General features: G+C 34.4%; 1 protein-coding gene across 3 annotated transcripts in view; it reads left to right on the top strand.

Moving 5' to 3' along the window:
* Nucleotides 1–8,258: 8,258 nt before the first annotated feature.
* Nucleotides 8,259–18,229, top strand: part of LOC138695811 (sodium-dependent noradrenaline transporter-like) — a 522,121-nt gene continuing 512,150 nt past the window's right edge. For 2 of the 3 annotated variants that reach the window (XM_069820045.1, XM_069820043.1), the window contains exon 1: nucleotides 8,259–9,952. In XM_069820045.1, the coding sequence (XP_069676146.1) occupies nucleotides 9,763–9,952 (190 nt within the window). In that variant the 5' untranslated portion in view covers nucleotides 8,259–9,762. The remainder of the gene's footprint in view (nucleotides 9,953–18,229) is intronic. The other variant, XM_069820044.1, reaches the window with a different exon arrangement.

Raw genomic sequence — 18,229 nt, 5'->3', positions numbered from 1 at the left:
ACTAATGTTACATGCCAACGAAACTAATGTTACATACCAACGCAACTAATGTTACATGCCAAGGCAACTAATGTTACATGCCAACGCAACTAATGTTACATGCCAACGAAACTAATGTTACATGCCAACGCAACTAATGTTACATGCCAACGAAACTAATGTTACATACCGACGCAATTAATGTTACATACCGACGCAACTAATGTTACATACCGACGCAACTAATGTTACATACCGACGCAACTAATGTTGCATACCAACGCAAATAATGTCACATACCAACGCAACTAATGTTACATACCAACGCAACTAGTGTTACATACCAACACAACTAGTGTTACATAACAACGCAACTAATGTTACATACCAAACCAGCTAATGTTGGATAGCAAATCAACTATTGTTACAACGAACACAACTAATGTTACCTACAAACGAAACTAATGTTGCATACCAACGAAACTAATGTTACGTACTAACGGAAATAATGGTACAACCACGCCACTATATTGCGACCAACGCTACCACATTTAACGCCGATTTTAAATATGTCAGTTTTGTAATGGGCTAATAATGAATTCATGATAAATATAACTGGAAAAATGGAATTGTAACACTTTTCAAATTGCTTTTGCACTTCCTGCTGAATGTATGGAACACGAATTTAATACTTTAGTGAATATAGTTTCTCTTCGGTGTTCGAAATGTGGACTAGCTACATAATTCTAACGAAACGATCTATCTCCAATTCTCATACACCATACTACAACTTGGTCTTGCGAAGACGAAAATATTGAATTATAAGTAAAAGGAATTGAGGAAAATATAGACGAATACCGCAATAGCTGGATAAAGCCCGTAGAAAGAATGGCAGCGAAAAAAGACAACCTGGACTGGCGTTCCACTACAAATGTAGGGCGAACAAAGGAAGGTGGGGAGACGTATTGTGTTGTGAAACGCGTCTAAACCGGAAAAAGTAGACAGAAGCTACTGTACGCGTTTGCGGCTCAATTACATACAGTACTTCATGTAAGAAGTGGATCAGGGTTTATTCTGACTCTAGACTAGGTGAAATTTTAATTCTCAATTACGTTCACTTAAGGTTGCGTGAAGTCACTCTCTATGTTCCAATCCAGTCTAGAATATGGAGTGACGTCATGTACAGTGTGTGAACATTATACTTACTTACAAAATAGCTTTTAGAGAAGCCGGAGGTTCATTGCCGTCCTCTCATAAGCCCGTCATTGGTCCCTATCCTGAGCAAGATTAATCCAGTCACTGCCATCATATTCCACCTTCCTCAAATCTATTTTAATATTATCCTCCCAGCTACGTCTCGGCCTTCTCAAGGTCTTTTTCTCTCAGGTCTCCCAACTAACACTCTATAATCATTTCTAGATTCACACATACTTGCTACGTGCCCTGCCCATCTCAAACGCCTGGATTTAATGTGCCTAATTGTATTAGGTGAAGAATACAATGCGTGCAGTCCTGCGTTGTGTAACTTTCTCCATTCTCCTGTCACTTCATCCCTCTTAGCCCCAAATATTTTCCTAAGCACCTTATTCTCGAACACCATTTAACCTATGTTCCTCTCTCAAAGTGAGAGTCCAAGTTTCACAACCATACAGAACAACTGGTAATATAACTGTTTTATAAATTCTAACTTTCAGTTATTTTGAGAGCAGACTCGATGACAAAAGCTTCTCAACCGAATAATAACAGGCATTTCCCATATTTATTCTGCGTTTAATTTCCTCTTGGGTGTCATTTATATTTGTTACTGTTGCTCCGAGGTATTTTAATTTTTCCACCTTTTCAAAGGATAAATTTCCAATTTTTATATTTCCATTTCGTACTATGTTCTGGTCACGAGACATAATCATGTACTTTGTCTTTCGGCATTTATCTCCAAATCTATCTCCTTACTTGCTTCAAGTGAAATTTCCGTGTTTGTGTTAGCGATATGAACTGATGAAATTATATAGAGTGTTAAAAAAAAGTATCCAATATTTTAGGAGGTGCTAGTATGCATCAAAACAAGAAAAAAATGCCTAATAAACATGGGTCCTACAACACATACTTTCTGAGATCTGAACACGTATTCATAGCAGGTGCTCGATGTGACGTCCATTCATGACAATGCATTCCTCTGCCCTTCGACGTAAGGAATTACTCATTCTTTGAAATTGACCTGGTTGTTCTTGATAACCAAAAGTCTAGTGATTTAGGACTGGGGAACGAGCAGGCCAAAGTGTGGTGCCTCCCCAATCAATCAATCAATCAATCAATCAATCAATCAATCAATCAATCAATCAATCAATCAATCAATCAATCAATCAATCAATCAATCCAGCGGTCCTGAAATGTCAGCGACCGGTGTTCACACTCATTGCGGAAAAAATGTGCTGGTGTGCCATCATGCATGAACCACATCTGTAGTCTTTGCTGATATGGCACATACTCCAGCAATGTAGGCAATACGTTAATAAGAAATTCCTGATAACGAGCCCCAGTTAATCTCTGTGGTAGCACGTATGGCCCTTAATCTATCACCAAGAACGCCTGCCCATAAGTTGAGTGAGAATCGATGCTGATGCCTTGTTTCTTCAACTGCATGGGGATTTTCATCAGCATACACATGCGGATTACGAAAATTCACAACGCTATATCTGCTGAACCCCGCTCATATCCACAACCAGACTTTTGTTTTCAGTATTCTTTGCGACGTATCAGTATTCCATGCCAGGGGTGTCAACTACGATATGATAATCTGGTAGCCTGCTGTATTGTAGGGCAGAGAAATGTATGTGTTGTAGGGCCCATGTTTATTAGACATTTTTTTCCTTGTTTTGATGCATATTATCACGTCCTAAAATACTGGATACTTTTTTTAACACCCTATATAGAGAGAAGGTCCTACATATTGGTCTACCGAATAAAATGTCTAGTGAAATTTAATTATTTTTTATATTTTCATTTTTTTTTTTAATTTGTAAAATACCATGATTTTAAGACTGTTAGAAGTCTAATTATTTGTTTACATTTCGACTGATTGTGAATGTCTTTGCCAGTGATCTTGCACCTAACACGTATCAATACACAACAGAGATACAAACGATTGCTTCAGCGTACGTAGCAGGCGAGGCAAATAAGGACCGTCTATTTTCTTTTTCAGAAAGTTAGACTCACAAAACACTTTATATTTTCCTGGGCGAACCTTGACAATTACAGAAAAACGTTATTTGATTTTTCCTTCAGTTATTTATGCTCTACCACCAGCGGTTTGTTTGGCGGTTTATATCGGTTACATCCTACATACCTACATAAATAGATGAGATACATTCATATGGACATACATACATACATACATACATACATACATACATACATACATACATACATACATACATGTTAAATGTTATATTTTATTTAACGACGCTCGCAACTGCAGAGGTTATATCAGCGTCGCCGGACGTGCCGGAATTTTGTCCCGCAGGAGTTCTTTTACATGCCAGTAAATCTACTGACATGAGCCTGTCGCATTTAAGCACACTTAAATGCCATCGACCTGGCCCAGGATCGAACCCGCAACCTTGGGCATAGAAGGCCAGCGCTATACCAACTCGCCAACCAGATCGACTACATACATACATACATATATACATACATACATACATACATACATACATACATACATTATAGCATACATTACATTGCATGCATACATAAATAGATCTTGCGTGAAAAATAAAGATGAATACATATGTAATAAAAAAGAGTACATAAAATGACGAGAACTTGTGTGCTATATCGAGAGAAATATAGACGTGCGCCGAATTATAGTGGCTATAAGGAAATACAGATATACAGGTAAGATATTCTGAGCAAGACACGCAGAACTTTTCAGAAAGTGGAGTCATCTCATCATTTAATCCGAATATCTAAATAGATAAGCAGAGCTTAAAGAATGTAGGAGAAAACTGCACAAGAAAAAAACAGGAGCAAGAGAAAGGAAGAGGAGCAGAACGAAGTGACAAAAGAGTTGAAGAGGCAGAACGAGGAGGGGGTGCAGGACAAGGACAGGGAGCAGAAAGAGGAGTAGGAGCAGATTGAGGAGGGGAGCGGGACAAAGAGGAGGAAGAGAACAAAAAAAGAGAATAGAACGAGGAGAAGAAGCAAGACGAGGAGAGGGAGCAGAACAGATTGGGAAGGGAAGCAGGACAAAGAAGGGGGACAGAATGAGAAGTAGGAGATTTGAGGAGGGAAGCGGAACAAAGAGGGGAAACAGAAAAAGGAAGGGGAATAGAACGAGAAGGTGCAGAATGAGGAGGGTAAAAGAACAGACTTAGAAGCGAAACAAGACAAAGAGGGGAACAGAACGAGGAGGGACGCAGAACAAGGGGGCGGGACAAAGAGGAGTAACAGAAAAAGGAAAAGAAAATAGCACGACGGGAAGAAGCAAGACGAGGAGGGGGAGCAGAAGGGGAAGGGAAACAAGACAAAGAGGGGAAGAGAACGAGGAGGGGTGCAGAACAAGGACAGGGAGCAGAAAGAGGAGTGGGAGCAGATTGAGGAGAGGAGTGGGACAACGAGGAGTAACAGAACAAGAAAAAGGAAATAGAACGAGAAGGTGCAGAATGAGGAGGGTAAAAGAACAGACTTAGAAGCGAAACAAGACAAAGAGGAGAACAGATCGAGGAGAAGAAACAAATTGTGGAGAGAAGCAGGACAAAGCTATTTTAAGTGATCGTTTCATTTAATTTAGTATATTGTTGTTGTTGTTGTTGTTATTATTATTATTATTATTATTATTATTATTAATTATTGTTAGTATTAATTATTAATATTATTATTAATTGTATTTTTAATTAATAAGTTTATTATTGTCATTATTGAGTGTAATTAGTTACCACTGCCACCGGGTATATATCCATTGCAGTGTGAATAAATACATAAATACATACATACAAAGCGGGGGAACAGAACAAAGAAAGGGAATAGAACCAGGAGAAAGAGTAGGGCGAGAAGGATGAGCAGAACAGATTAAGAAGGGAAGCAGAACAAAGAGGGGGAACAGATCGAGGAGAAGGAGCAGGGGGGCAGAGCGAGGAGGGGGAGAAGAACGAGGGAGAACGAGGAGAAGGAGAAGATTGAGTGGAGTAGGATAAAGAGAGAAAACAGCACAAGGAAAGGGAAAAGAAGAGAAGAAGCGAGACGAAGAGGGCAAGTAGATTGAGGAGGGATGCAGGATAAAAAGAGGAAGAGCCGGACGAGGAGGGGGAGCAGAGCGAGGAAGGGAGCAGGACTGAGAGGAAGAGTAGAACGATAGGATAAAAGGATGAGCAGAACGAGGAAGGAGACATAATGAGGTTAAAAAGCATAAAGTTAAATTAAGGACAGAAATGTGATTGGAGGAACAAAACGAGTAGAAAGGACGTGAAGAAGTACAATGAGAAAACGCTGGTTGAGGAGAAGAATGAGGACAACGAGGATGAAAACGGAAGTAGCAGAATAAGACGCAGGACAAGGAGTAGAATAGGAGGATTAGAAATATAAGGAAGAGCAATACGTGAAGCAGAAGTGGAACAACAACCAGAGAAGTAGAATAAGGAAGATTAGAGGAAGGTCAGTATATGAAGTAGGAGCAGGACGGAGGGGAGCAAAATGAGGGAAAGAGATGACTTAGGAAAAGAAGAAACAGGAGCGGGGCGATGGAGAACAGAAAAAGTAGAAACAAAACAAGAAGAGCAGGATGATATAAAGAAACAGATGGTAAAGAGTAGGAGAATGATGAAGAGGAGGGAAATGAGAAGAAACAGAAATAGGAGTTACTTACTTACTGGCTTTCAAGGAACCCGGAGGTTCATTGCCGCCCACACATAAGACCGCCATTGGTCCCTATCCTGAGCAAGATTAATCCATTCTCTATCATCATATCCCACCTCCCTAAAATCCATTTTAATATTATCTTCCCATCTACGTCTCTGCCTCCCTAAAGGTCTTTTTCCCTCCGGCCTCCCAACTAACACTCTATATGCACTTATGGATTCGCCCATACGTGCTACATGCCCTGCCCATCTCAAACGTCTGGATTTTAAGTTAGTAAAAATGTAATAGTCTTAATAAACCTATTTCAGGATTTATAATCAATACTAGTGCCCGCTATACTGGAGAATTACCACGGTAGCTTTGAACTGTGCCGTTACATTTACCACCAAATTTAACTATATACACAATGTTGCCAACATGAGAACATGATTTTGGTCTGTGATGCATATAGAGTGTTAGTTGGGAGGTCGGAGGGAAAAAGACCTTTGGAGGGCCGAGACGTAGATGGGAAGATAATACAGTGAAACCTGGTCAAATCGGAACCTGAATAATCCGGAATCCTGTCTATTTCGGAAAAATTTATTGGTCCCGGCGAAATTCGTATGTATTGCGTGCAATTTTTCCTGAATAAAACGGAAACTGTCCAACGCGGAAACGGAAACTGCCTGCTACTGTTCAAAACGGAAATAATATTTTTGGCCCACTGCTTTAATGTAAACTATATTTTGAAACAACGTGTAATTTCAAGGAATATACGAAATATGCAGGTCACTAAGAAAAAAAAAAACAAGTTTTCTTCGCAAACTTTTAGAGGGTACGAGGGTGTGTTGGCCTGTCGGTCATAAATTTTATTATCCTGTTGACTAGGCAGACGAGTCCCTTCAAAGGTTGTCAATGCTTCACACCCATATATTGTCCTAGCTAGACAGAGCGCAAGTGTAATGATTTCCTGGTAAAAAAGTTGCGTAAAATGTGGCATTAACATTAAGTGACGAAGTAAAAGTTATCAACTTAAAGGAAAATTAGAAACGAAGTGTATGTGAAATAATATTGAAGTTCAGTTGTGGGAAACCCAGGTGTGACACTTTAAAGATAAAGATCATAACGAGTGAGTGGTTTGGGGCCAATATTGGTGACATAAAAGAAACCAGAAAACAACTGTTTATGTGGAAATAGATGAACTGTTGTGGAAGTGGGTTCTTCATGATCTTTCAAAGAACAAGCCAATTTCTGGATCTATTCTGCAAAGCAACCCATTGAACTGAGAAAGAAATTACATAAACCAGAATTCAAGGCTTTAATGGCTGGCTCCTAGTCTAATCACGGTAATTAATAATGTGCAGTGATATACTGAACATTATTATAATATAGTGTTAAATATTAAACCGAATGAGATTTGTAAACTTTAGCAGTGTTTAATGACTGATGAATGAGTTACCATAAAATTTATACAGTAAAAGAGATTTTAATCAAGATGACTCACCAACGGAATAAGCGACAGAAAGCTAATTTAACGTGATTAGTAATAATAATCCGTGGCGCTACAGCCCGTGAAGGACCTAGACCGACCAGCCGGCTGCTGGCCTCACGCCCACATGCCGAAGCAGAGGTGGACGATCATCCAACCAGAATGGAGGTATCGTGTGGTTAGCACGATGATCCCCCCAGCCGTTATAGCTGGTATTCGCAACCGGATTTCGCTACCTATCGTAGCTCCCCAAGTGCATCACGATGCTGGGTGGGCACCGGTCCCATACACTGGCCGAAATTTCATGAGAAAATTTCTTCCCCCATGAGGACTCGAACCAGCGCGCATTCCGTAACGCGAGTCCTAGGCGGGATGCCTTAGACCGCGACGCCACGGCGCGGGACAACGTGATTAGTAATAAACGGAATATTTTGTACTTCTTGCAGTTTGCGGCATGTTATGTTGTTGGTCATGGATACGAATGATAAAATATTCCATTTTAATGTAATACCTGAATAATACGGAAACCTGTCCACAACGGAAAAAAAATTAGGACCATGTCACTTCCGTTTTGAACAGGTTTCACTGTATTAAAATGGATTTGAGGGAGGTAGGATATGATGGTAGAGACTGGATTAATCTTGCTCAAGATAGGGACCGATAGCGGGCTTATGTGAGGGCGGCAATGAACCTCCGGGTTCCTTAAAAGCCAGTAAGTAAGTAAGTATAGGAAAGATAACTGCAGAGGCTTCTCTAGTTCCGGTCAGGGACGGCAGCGCAGGCCACGGTCGTCCAGCGCTAGTATTTGGACACCTCATACGTGGGCAGCGACATCCCCTCCCCAGTGCCTGCGCAAATGACGGTATTAACATGTAGATCACACTACTTCTTCCTCTCGGCCTAAGTTATTATTTTTCCGTCCACAACGACGTCGCCGCAGAAGGGTCTCCGTGCAACTTGGTTGGCCGGGACGGACAAAACGGGCGGGTATAGGCAGGCTAGAGTTCAGTAGCGCCTCGGCGGTCTGGCAGAGAACACGCGGGAGGCGAGTGCGCGACGCGGACAACGTGACGACAGAGTGCACGTGATGACGAGGGACTAGTGCGAGAAGTGACTCCGGGTTGTGACTCAAGCTACCACCACGTCTCTCCTCGTAGGTATTTATGCTCACGAGCATGAAACACTCAAACTCCACACCAATTCAGACTCGTGGAAATCTCCCGAAAATTGATGATGATTCCTGTTAAAATACTTTACGAAAAACGCGTCTCGAGGGACACAATCGTATTTAATTTCGACGACTGATTAATTCAGTGCGATGGAAACGAAAATGGGGTGGGAATAGACGTGCCCGAATCCAGCTCTTCAATAGGGAAAGGGAACTTAGACATCCTCTTTCAAGTAGATTAACAAACAAATCAAGTAATGGAGTGGAAAGAAGTGCTGAAATAATATTAGCTTAAGACAAAAAACAATCTGTAATTCTTCGACATCTGCACGATAGAAACTTTCATGGTACACGCCTAACTTCTCTGTTACCCGTAAATAAAACTTCGGCGTAAAGATCTACTTACATATTAATGACTTCTTCATCGTTGCAAAAAAAAACAAAACCGACTCATAAATTCAATAAGACTTTATAATGAATATCATACGTAAGCTACACAATAGAGATAAAACTTATTCGAAAACTTACAATTACTAAGAAAAAAAATTCTCATTAGCATAGTAATTGATTCCAGACTTTTGGCGTCTGAAGGCGCGGTGACTGCGTTAACTAGACATTGTCTTTGAAGGACTCTGAACGTGCGACAATCTCTAATCCACACTACAGCGACCTCTTGGGGATGACAAAAAGAGAAAGGGACAAAAGATGCAATTATTTTTCTCCTCTATTCAAATGACTGTATTTTAGGCATTATTATTTTTAAAAAGGGGTTAATGGGGCCCCGATTCTCTTATCTTCTTTTCTGATCACGAAGACAGATGTATCGCAAACGACAGAAATATAACGAAGGCCTCAAAAAGTTTCCAACGCACGAAGGCGGCTGTATCAGAATCAGCAGGTAGGAAGTGAAAGGAAGCTGATTTCTGAGAGACGTAGCGTATACATATCAGAATCAGCCCTCGTTAATGATGTCAGGGATCGCGAATTGCTCCTCAGAAAGCGATAGACTCTTCTGAATTCGTTATGATACACTTTCTAACACTTTGTAACAAGCTTAAAAGATGTAATACATCAAGCATTTCGCGTGGAGAAGGATTGCTTGTCAGGGACTAGAGATAAGAAGGGACTGACGTAAGTAATTTAACGCGTGAATATATATTCCAAATAAAATTTTCCGATGGAAATGATTGAGAACGGAGTTCACGAGCTCTCCATTCGCTATAAGGCGGGCCGCGGAAACCAATAAGTTAGGCAGGCGGCAGTCTTCTTAATATTGCCGAGAGAGCGTGTTGGAATGGAGTTAGCATTGTACCGCACCTCGGAATCTACCACACAGCAGCAAGAGGCATGTAGCGGGGCAGTGGTGCAGACCAACCCTGCAGAAGACGCCACTACCACGGCCACCATGACCTCCTGCCTTCAGCAGCAGAACATCGTCTTGGACGACGGCTACGGCTCATCGAATAGTTCGCCACACAGTTCAGGTAGGCAACCTGCATTTCATATATCTACCTACTATAATGACTCTTTACAATGTTCGTCGGACAAATGAAGTTATAGAATGTAAGTCGAAAAGATTAGTATATTTAATTTTAGATAGCATCTATTTCTTTTTTCAGGGAAATAAATGACTCTGTTTTCAAAAAGATGCAGAAAACTTTGACAAATTTTGAATTCCTTCTGATAAAAATACATTTTAGGGAATTTTAATATTTTTCGTAAAATTTATATAACGCTAAATGACGCTATTGACGAATTTTGAATGTCTTCTGATAAAAATGTTTTTTAGGGAATTTTATATTTTTCGTCCAATTTATATAACACTAAATGACACTTTCTAATGTTCGTCGAACAAATGAAGTTATAGAATGTAGGCCTAAGTGAAAAAGATTAGTATATTTAATTTTAGATAGCATCTAATTTTTTCAGAGAAATAAACTACTCTGTTTTCAGAAACATATAGAAAGTTTTGACAAATCTTGAATCCCTTCTGATGACAATGTATTTTAGGGAATTTTAATATTTTTCGTCAAATTTATATAACGCTAAATGACGCTTTCCAAGTATTGACGAATTTTGAATCTCTTCTGATAAAAATGTTTTTTAGGGAATTTTATATTTTTCGTCCAATTTATATAACACTAAATGACACTTTCCAATATTCGTCGAACAAATGAAGTTATAGAATGTAGGCCTAAGTGAAAAAGATTAGTATATTTAATTTTAGATAGCATCTAGTTTTTTCAGGGAAATAAATGACTTTGTTTCCCAAAAAAAAACAGAAAATTTGACAAATTTTCAATTCCTTCTGATAAAAATATATTTTAGGAAATTTTAATATTTTTCGTCCAATTTATATAACGATAAATGACACTTTCCAATGTTCGTCGAACAAATGAAGTTACAGAATGTAGGCCTAAGTGAAAAAGATTAGTATATTTAATTTTATATAGCATCTAATTTTTCAGGGACATAAATGACTCTGTTTTCAAAAATATACAGAAAACTTTGGAAAATTTTGAATTCCTTCTGATAAAAATGTATTTTAGGGAATTTTAATATTTTTCGTCAAATTTATATAACGCTAAATGACGCTATTGACGAATTTTGAATGTCTTCTGATAAAAATGTTTTTTAGGGAATTTTATATTTTTCGTCCAATTTATATAACACTAAATGACACTTTCCAATATTCGTCGAACAAATGAAGTTATAGAATGTAGGCCTAAGTGAAAAGGATTAGTATATTTAATTTTAGATAGCATCTAATTTTTTCAGGGAAATAAACTACTCTGTTTTCAGAAACATATAGAAAGTTTTGACAAATCTTGAATCCCTTCTGATGACAATGTATTTTAGGGAATTTTAATATTTTTCGTCAAATTTATATAACGCTAAATGACGCTTTCCAAGTATTGACGAATTTTGAATCTCTTCTGATAAAAATGTTTTTTAGGGAATTTTATATTTTTCGTCCAATTTATATAACACTAAATGACACTTTCCAATATTCGTCGAACAAATGAAGTTATAGAATGTAGGCCTAAGTGAAAAAGATTAGTATATTTAATTTTAGATAGCATCTAGTTTTTTCAGGGAAATAAATGACTTTGTTTCCAAAAAGAGACAGAAAATTTGACAAATTTTCAATTCCTTCTGATAAAAATATATTTTAGGAAATTTTAATATTTTTCGTCCAATTTATATAACGATAAATGACGCTTTTGAGCATTTAATTTTTTCAGGGAAATAAATTACTGTTTTCGGAAAGATATAGAAAGTTTTGACAAATTTTTAATGCCTTCTGATAAAAATGTATTTTAGGGAATTTTATATTTTTCGTCCAATTTATATAACGCTAAATACATGTAGCGCTTTCCAATGTTCGTCGAACAAATGAAGTTACAGGATGTAAGTAAAAAAGATTAGTATGTTTAATTCTAGATAGCATCTAATTTTTTCAGAAAAATAAATGACTCTGTTTTCAAAAAGATACAGAAAACTTTAACAAATTTTGAATCCCTTCTGATGACAATGTATTTTAGGAAATTGTAATATTTTTCGTTCAATTTATATAACACTAAATGACACTTTCCAATGTTAGTCGAACAAATGAAGTTACAGTATGTAAGTGAAAAAGATTAGTATATTTAATTTTAGGTAGCATCTAATTTTTTCAGGGAAATAAATGACTGTTTTCAAAAAGATACAGAAAGTTTTGATAAATTTTGAATCTCTTCTGATAACAAAGTACTTTAGGGAATTTAGTATTTTTCGTCCAATTTATCTAACACTAAATGCCACTTTCCAATATTCGTCGAACAAATTAAGTTACAGAATGTAAATTAAAAAGATTAGTATATTTAATTTTAGATTGCATCTAATTTTTTCAGGTAAATAAGTGGATGTATTTTCAAAAAAATACAGAAAGGTTTAACAAATTATGAATCCCTTCTGATGACAATGTATTTTAGGGAATTTAGTTTTTTTCGTCCAATTTATATAACGGTAAATGACACTTTCCAATGTTCGTCGAACAAATGAAGTTACAGAATGTACATTAAACAGATTAGAATATTTAATTTTAGATAGCATTTCATTTTGCCAAGGAAATAAATGACTCTGTTTTCAGAAAGATATAGAAATTATTGACAAATTTTGAATGCCTTCTGATAAAAATTTATTTTAGGGAATTTTATATTTTTCGTCCAATTTATATAACGCTAAATAGCGCTTTCCAATGTTCGTCGAACAAATGAAGTTACAGAATGTAAGTGGAAAAGATTAGTACATTTAATTTTAGATAGCATCTAATTTTTTCAGGGAAATAAATGACTCTGTTTTCAAAAAGATATAGAAAGTTTTGAAAAATTTTGAATCCCTTCTGATGACAATGTATTTTAGGGAATTTTAATATTTTTCGTCCAATTTATATAACGCTAAATAACGCTTTCCAATGTTAGTCGAACAAATGAAGTTACAGAATGTAAACTAAAAAGATTAGTACATTTAATTTTAGATAGGATTTCATTTTGTCAAGGAAATAAATGACTGTGTTTTCAGAAAGATATAGAAATTTTTGGCAAATCTTGAATCTCTTGTGATAAAATGTATTTTAGGGAATTTTAATATTTTTCGTTTAATTTATATAACGCCGAATGACGCTTTCCAACTTTCGTCGAACAAATGAAGTTACAGAATGTAAGTGAAAAAGATTAGTATATTTAATTTTAGATAGCATCCAATTTTTTCAGGGAAATAAATGGCTCTGTTTTGAAAAAGATAAAGAAAGTTTTGACAAATCTTGAATCTCTTCTGATAACAATGTATTTTAGCAAACTGTAATATTTATCATCCAATTTATATAACGTTAAATGACACTTTCCAATGTTCGTCCAAGAAATGAAGTTATAGAATGCAAGTTAAAAAGATTAGTATATTTAATTTTAGACATCATTTCATTTTTTCATGGAAATAAATGATTCTGTTTTCAAAAAGGTACAGAAAGTTTTAACAAACGTTGAATTCTTTCTGATAACAATGTATCTTAGGGAATTGTAGCCTAACATTTTCGTCCCATTTATATAACGTTAAATGACGCTTTCCAACGTTCATCGAACAAATGAAGTTACAGAATGTAAACTAAAAAGATTAGTACATTTAATTTTAGATAGGATTTCATTTTGTCAAGGAAATAAATGACTCTGTTTTCAGAAAGATATAGAAATGTTTGGCAAATCTTGAATCTCTTCTGATAAAATGTATTTTAGGGAATTTTAATATTTTTCGTCCAATTTATATAACGCCGAATGACGCTTTCCAACTTTCGTCGAACAAATGAAGTTACAGAATGTAAGTGAAAAAGATTAGTATATTTAATTTTAGATAGCATCCAATTTTTTCAGGGAAATAAATGGCTCTGTTTTGAAAAAGATAAAGAAAGTTTTGACAAATCTTGAATCTCTTCTGATAACAATGTATTTTAGGGAATTGTAATATTTTTCGTCCAATTTATATAACGCTAAATGATACTTTACAATGTTCGTCGAACATATTAAGTTACAGAATGCAAGTTAAAATGATTAGAGAATTTAATTTTAGATATAATTTCATTTTTTCGTAGAAATAAATGGTTCTGTTTTCAAAAAGATACGGAAAGTTTTGATAAATCTGGAATCCCTTCTGATAACAATGTTTTTTAGTGAATTGTGATATTTTTCGTCCAATTTATATAACGCTAAATGATACTTTACAATGTTCGTCGAACAAATTAAGTTACAGAATGCAAGTTAAAATGATTAGAAAATTTAATTTTAAATATCATTTCATTTTTTCGTGGAAATAAATGGTTCTGTTTTCAAAAAGATACGGAAAGTTTTGACAAATCTTAAATCTCTTCTGATAACAATGTATTTTATGGAATTGTAATATTTTTCGTCCAATTTATATAACGCTAAATGATACTTTATGCAAGTTAAAATGATTCGAAAATTTAATTTTAGATGTAATTTCATTTTTTCGTAGAAATAAATGGTTCTGTTTTCAAAAAGATACGGAAAGTTTTGATAAATCTGGAATCCCTTCTGATAACAATGTTTTTTAGGGAATTGTAATATTTTTCGTCCAATTTATATAACGTTAAATGATACTTTCCAATGTTCGTCGAACAAATTAAGTTCCAGAATGCAAGTTAAAATGATTAGAAAATTTAATTTTAGATATCATTTCATTTTTTCGTGGAGATAAATGGTTCTGTTTTCAAAAAGATACGGAAAGTTTTGATAAATCTGGAATCTCTCCTGATAACAATATATTTTAGGGAATTGTAATATTTTTCGTCCAATTTATAAAACGCTAAATTATACTTTGCAATGTTAGTCGAACAAATGAAGTTACATAATGCAAATTAAAAAGATTAGAATATTTAAGTTTAGATAGCATTTCATTTTTTCATGGAAATAAATGATTCTATTTTTAAAAAGATACAGAAAGTTTTAACAAATTTTGAATTCTTTCCGATATCAATATATCTTAGGGAATTGTAGCCTAATATTTTTCGTCCCATTTATATAAGTGCTAAATGACTCTTTCCAATGTTCGTCCAACAGTGAAGTTACAGAATGTAAGTTAAAGAGAATGGAAAATAATTTAATTTTAGACAGTAGGCCTATTTAATCTTTTCGGGGAAAGAAATGGCCCTGTTTCCGGAAAGGTACAGAAAGTTGTGATATATTTTAAATGCCTTCTAATAACAATGTGTTTTAGGAAATTGTCATATTTTTCGTCCAATTCCTATAACTGCTAAATGATGTTTTCTAATGTTTGTCGAACAAATGAAGTTACAAAATATACCGGTAATTTAAAAATATTAGAATTTTAAATTTCAGATAGTATCTCATTTTGATCAGGGGAATAAATTATTCTGTTTTCAAAGATATAAAAAAAAAGTTTTGAAAAATTTCGAATCTCTCCTGATCACAATGCATTTTAGGAACCTAATATTTTTCATCCCATTTATATATCAGCTAAATGACGGTTTTCAATGTTCGTCGAACAAATTCTGTCACAGAATATAAATAAAAAAGATTAGAATATTTAATTTTAGATAGTATTTCATGTTTTCAGGGAAATAAATGATCCTGTTTAAAAAATACAGAACGTTTTGACAAATTCTGAATTCCTTCTGATAACAATGTATTTTAGGGAATTGTAATATTTTTCGTTCCATTTATATAACGCTAAATGACACTTTCCAATGTTCGTCGAACAAATGAGTTTACAGAATATATGTTAAACAAAGATTAGAAAATTTAATTTTAGATACCATTTCACTTTTCAAGGAAATAAATAGCTCTTTTTTATATGACAGAAAATTTTGACAAATTTTGAATCCCTTTTGATAACAATATATTTTAGGTAACTGTCGAATAAATGAAGTTACAGAATGTAAGTGAAAAAGATTAGAATATTTAGTTTTAGGTAGCATCTCTCCTTTTTAATTTCCAGGAAAATAAATAGCCCTGTTTTCGAAAAGATACAGAAAGTTTTAACAAATTTTGAATCCATTCTCAAAACTTGAATGTTACAAAATTGCTATATTTTTCGTCCCAGTTATATAACGGTTAATACCAATTGAGAAAGAAATTTAGATTTTACGAATACCATTCTAAAAGGCTTGAACTTTGCAGGAAAATTAAATGGTGTTCTCTCTTGGTGATTATTGTATGGCACACAGTGTTTCAATCATCTTTGTCAAGTCAACATTTTAAATGCCTAGCGCTCACAATTACTAGCACTAGATAATAACGAACGTTGTAGAGATAGTCAAGTTTAAAAACATTAACAGATATGAACATTAACTTAAAGCAAATTGTTTTTGTGTACTTACTCATTAAAGATTTTTGTACATTATTTTCTCAAAAAAATGCACGTTGTTAAGACAAGACCTTCCGTTGTTACTGTTCGTAGGGCAATATGAATTTTTGGAATATCTGTTAAGGACAATTTGAAGAATATTAGTATTTAAAGAATTTTTACATTTGTTGTTATCGAATTTATTTGAAGTCACAAGATTTATAATTAATATATGAACTATAAATAATTATACATTATACACTGGACAATAAAATATTGAGAAAATGTTTAGACTCGGATTCTTAAATAAATACGAAAATAAATTTAAAATATAAAGATGTCAGTAAAGTGATTTATAAATGGGCAAGTAACACGATGGAATAAGGAACGAACATCAAATACCGTTTTATTAATTTGTACGGTAGCATAATTATTAAAACGTTTAGTAAAAGTATCGTCATTTAGTAATTGAGAACACTACCACTGCGAATCACTAATCCGTAACACGTATTACCTCTTTCGAATCTTGAGATGTTTCACATATTTATGGTCATTTGGGCATGATGCAAGTGTCGACTGAAAATGAGATATTATGGAGTTCATATGTTATTTAAAATTAATTATCTTTCATGAAATATAAGAAAATAATATTAGAAGGCTATATTTACTAACACTAAAGTATGATAACCGAGTTAGCAGGCTATATTTAGTAACACTAAAGTATGACAACTGAGTTAAAAAGCTATATTTACTAACACTAAATTGTGACAACTGAGTTAAAAAGCTATATTTACTAACACTAAAGTGTGACAACTGAGTTAAAAAGCTATATTTACTAACACTAAAGTATGACAACTAAGTTAGAAAGCTATATTTACTAACACTAAAGTGTGACAACTGAGTTAAAAAGCTATATTTACTAACACTAAAGTGTGACAACTGAGTTAAAAAGCTATATTTACTAACACTAAAGTATGACAACTAAGTTAGAAAGCTATATTTACTAACACTAAAGTATGACAACTGAGTTAAAAAGTTATATTTACTAACAATAAAGTATGGTAACTGAATTATACTAATACTAAAGCATAACCGAGTTAGCAGGCTATATTTAGTAACACTAAAGTATGACAACTGAGTTAGAAAGCTATATTTACTAACACTAAAGTGTGATAACTGAGTTAGAAAGCTATATTTACTAACACTAAAGTATGATAACCGAGTTAGAAGGCTATATTTACTAACACTAAAGTATGACAACTGAGTTAAAAAGCTATATTTACTAACAATAAAGTATGGTAACTGAATTATACTAATACTAAAGCATAACCGAGTTAGCAGGCTATATTTAGTAACACTAAAGTATGACAACTGAGTTAGAAAGCTATATTTACTAACACTAAAGTGTGATAACTGAGTTAGAAAGCTATATTTACTAACAATAAAGTATGATAACCGAGTTAGAAAGCTATATTTACTAATACTAAAGTATGACAACTGAGTTAAAAAGCTATATTTACTAACAATAAAGTATGGTAACTGAATTATACTAATACTAAAGCATAACCGAGTTAGAAGGCTATATTTAGTAACACTAAAGTATGACAACTGAGTTAAAAAGCTATATTTACTAACACTAAAGTGTGGCAACTGAGTTAAAAAGCTATATTTACTAACAATAAAGTATGGTAACTGAATTATACTAATACTAAAGCATAACCGAGTTAGAAGGCTATATTTAGTAACACTAAAGTATGACAACTGAGTTAAAAAGCTATATTTACTAACAATAAAGTGCGATAACTGACTTAGAAAGCTATATTTACTAACAATAAAGTATGATAACTGAGTTAAAAGGCTATAATATATACTAATACTAAAGCATAACCGAGTTAGAAGGATATACA

The sequence above is a fragment of the Periplaneta americana genome, chromosome 3 (genome assembly GCF_040183065.1).
Source record: "Periplaneta americana isolate PAMFEO1 chromosome 3, P.americana_PAMFEO1_priV1, whole genome shotgun sequence".
Taxonomy (NCBI): domain Eukaryota; kingdom Metazoa; phylum Arthropoda; class Insecta; order Blattodea; family Blattidae; genus Periplaneta; species Periplaneta americana.
The sequence above is the reverse complement of the archived record's forward strand: the minus strand, read 5'-3'. Positions and strand labels throughout refer to the sequence as shown.